The 2,219-nt window shown below is 42.0% G+C and overlaps 1 protein-coding gene across 1 annotated transcript in view; it reads left to right on the top strand.

Annotated features, from left to right (window-relative positions):
- LOC105538642 (astrotactin-2) overlaps positions 1-2,219 on the top strand; it is an 844,928-nt gene that overhangs the window by 644,464 nt on the left and 198,245 nt on the right. Inside the window, exon 13 of the mRNA XM_011978544.1 lies at positions 1,939-2,127. Within this exon, the coding sequence (XP_011833934.1) occupies positions 1,939-2,127 (189 nt within the window). The remainder of the gene's footprint in view (positions 1-1,938; positions 2,128-2,219) is intronic.

Genomic DNA, 2,219 nt, shown 5'->3' on the forward strand with positions numbered 1-2,219 from the left:
AGAGAGAGAGAGAGAGAGAGAGAGAGAGAACTCTAGCCAGTATACCCAGGAAACCATTTCTCCATATTTTCTGAATAAATGGATGGAACTAGACTTTATCAAGCACTCATCATGTACGATTCACTTCCATATACACTCATTTCATCTGCACTGCAACTGTATTAAAAGGGACTTAGTAATATTTAGCAGATGCAAAAAGAAGGGAATATACTTTACCAAGGCTCCGAGACAGGGCCCTTTTCCAAGAGATTTCCCCACTGCACTATGGAAAGGAACATGTGAACGTTAGAAAGACAATCAGTGCATCAGTGCAGTACACCAGGGATTGGGGAAAGCAGAGAAACAGTGACGGTTTGCTTCATGCATGAGACTTCCTGGCTTTTCACTAGAGTAATCTTGGGTCAAGTTTTCAGCTATGCTTGTCTTCTTTCTGCCTCCAGTTCAGCTCTATATCTGTAGCATCAGCTACTGCTTCCCACAACCTGTGTACATTTTCTTTCCAAACCACCATACAGAGCCTCTTCCTTCTCCCATCTGAGTTCCTGAGACCCTTTGCAGTTAGAATCAATGAATCTTTGCTACGCCCTTTGAAAGAAAGGCAAATAAGCGATTGCCTGCTGTATACTTTCTCAAACTGGTATAACCCAACCAGGGTCATTTTGTGCACATAGAAGGCACTAGATTTGGAGGAGACAAAAATAGACAAATGTCCCTTTTTCTAACAGAACTGAATTTGAATATCAACTTTGCTACTTATAGTATGACATGCTTTACATCTTGGCTCCTTATTTTGCTTATGTGTAAAGCAGAAATGATGATATTATTCTTTCTTCATGGTTATATAATAAATACATAAAGTGTTCAGTGAATAGTGCATGCTCAACAAATAGAAATACCACCATTACTACCACTGTTATGATTATTGTGTTAAGTACATTGCAATTCCTGGGGTTTTTTTGTGGCCAATATATCATGTGACCTTATAGCATCCTACTGAATTAAGAAAGGTAGGAATGTCTACTGTATTTTACACATGAGGAAACTGGGGATCATAGACATTAAATGACTCACTCATGTTCACATAGGTCACAAGGAGAAAAATGAAATTTGTACACGTCTGTCCAATATCACAGACGATTTTCTTGTCTGTCTTTACTTATTTATATGCACCATACCCCTAGTGTGTAGCACTGAACTTTGAAAAGGTAGACACTCATACAATTCCAGGTTCTGGAATGATTTTTTAGGGGCTGAGATCTCTGATTTCTTGCCCCAACCACCCCCATCCACTCCAGCCCACGCCTCTCTGAGATTTCTTTGTCCCTGCAAATCTTCAAGTTGCAAATATTCAGATGCCTGTTTTGCCCATAGATGAGACCATCGCTGTCTCAAAGGCTGGTCAAGGGCTTTTCTGGCTATCAGAAATGGGTGGTTAGACTAACGGAGGCTGCTAAAATCCCTAAGTGAACAGAAGCCTTGTGCTGTCCATGGTCCTGGAAAGTTTCACCTCTGAGCTACCAGGATGATAAAAACCTTGTATTTGCTACAGTCTTCAAACTTCGTTGACAGATGCACTGGGAATAGATTCTGGTTTGAGACACTAGTTGATAATTCCCTGTGAATTGGTCTGTCATGCTTTTTAAAGTCTGTGTGTTCATGGGAAACAGTTTTTAAATTTGCTTTGTGTGTGGATGTGCATGCTGGTGTCCCCTTGACTCCTCTAAAATGTCACAAATGACTTTCCTTGAATTTACCAATTTGCAGTATTAATGTGCTTCTCTCTAGACATCTGTGCCCTAGATAGATTCCAGGCAGAATAGCTGTCTCCTTCCTAAACTCTGACCTGTTTTGCAGGGAAAGGAGGCCTTGGTTTTAGGTCACCCCCAATGGGGGCATTCAGGGTGTGAAGCTAATTCTCAGCTCTGTTTTATCATACAGTTGCGTGGAGGAGTACAAACTGGCTCCTGATGGAAAATCCTGCTTAATGCTCTCAGATGTCTGCGAGGGCCCCAAGTGCCTCAAACCTGACTCCAAATTCAATGATACCCTCTTTGGAGAAATGCTACATGGTTACAACAACCGGACCCAGCATGTGAACCAAGGCCAAGTCTTCCAGATGACCTTTAGGTATGCTGTAGATACTTGCATATTGCTGGTCTGAGTCACTGACAAGCAACCTGGGCACAGGGAGGAAGCCATGGGCACAATGGGGTAGAGAC

The sequence above is a fragment of the Mandrillus leucophaeus genome, unplaced genomic scaffold (assembly GCF_000951045.1).
Source record: "Mandrillus leucophaeus isolate KB7577 unplaced genomic scaffold, Mleu.le_1.0 Scaffold196, whole genome shotgun sequence".
In the NCBI taxonomy this organism is placed as follows: Eukaryota; Metazoa; Chordata; class Mammalia; order Primates; family Cercopithecidae; genus Mandrillus; species Mandrillus leucophaeus.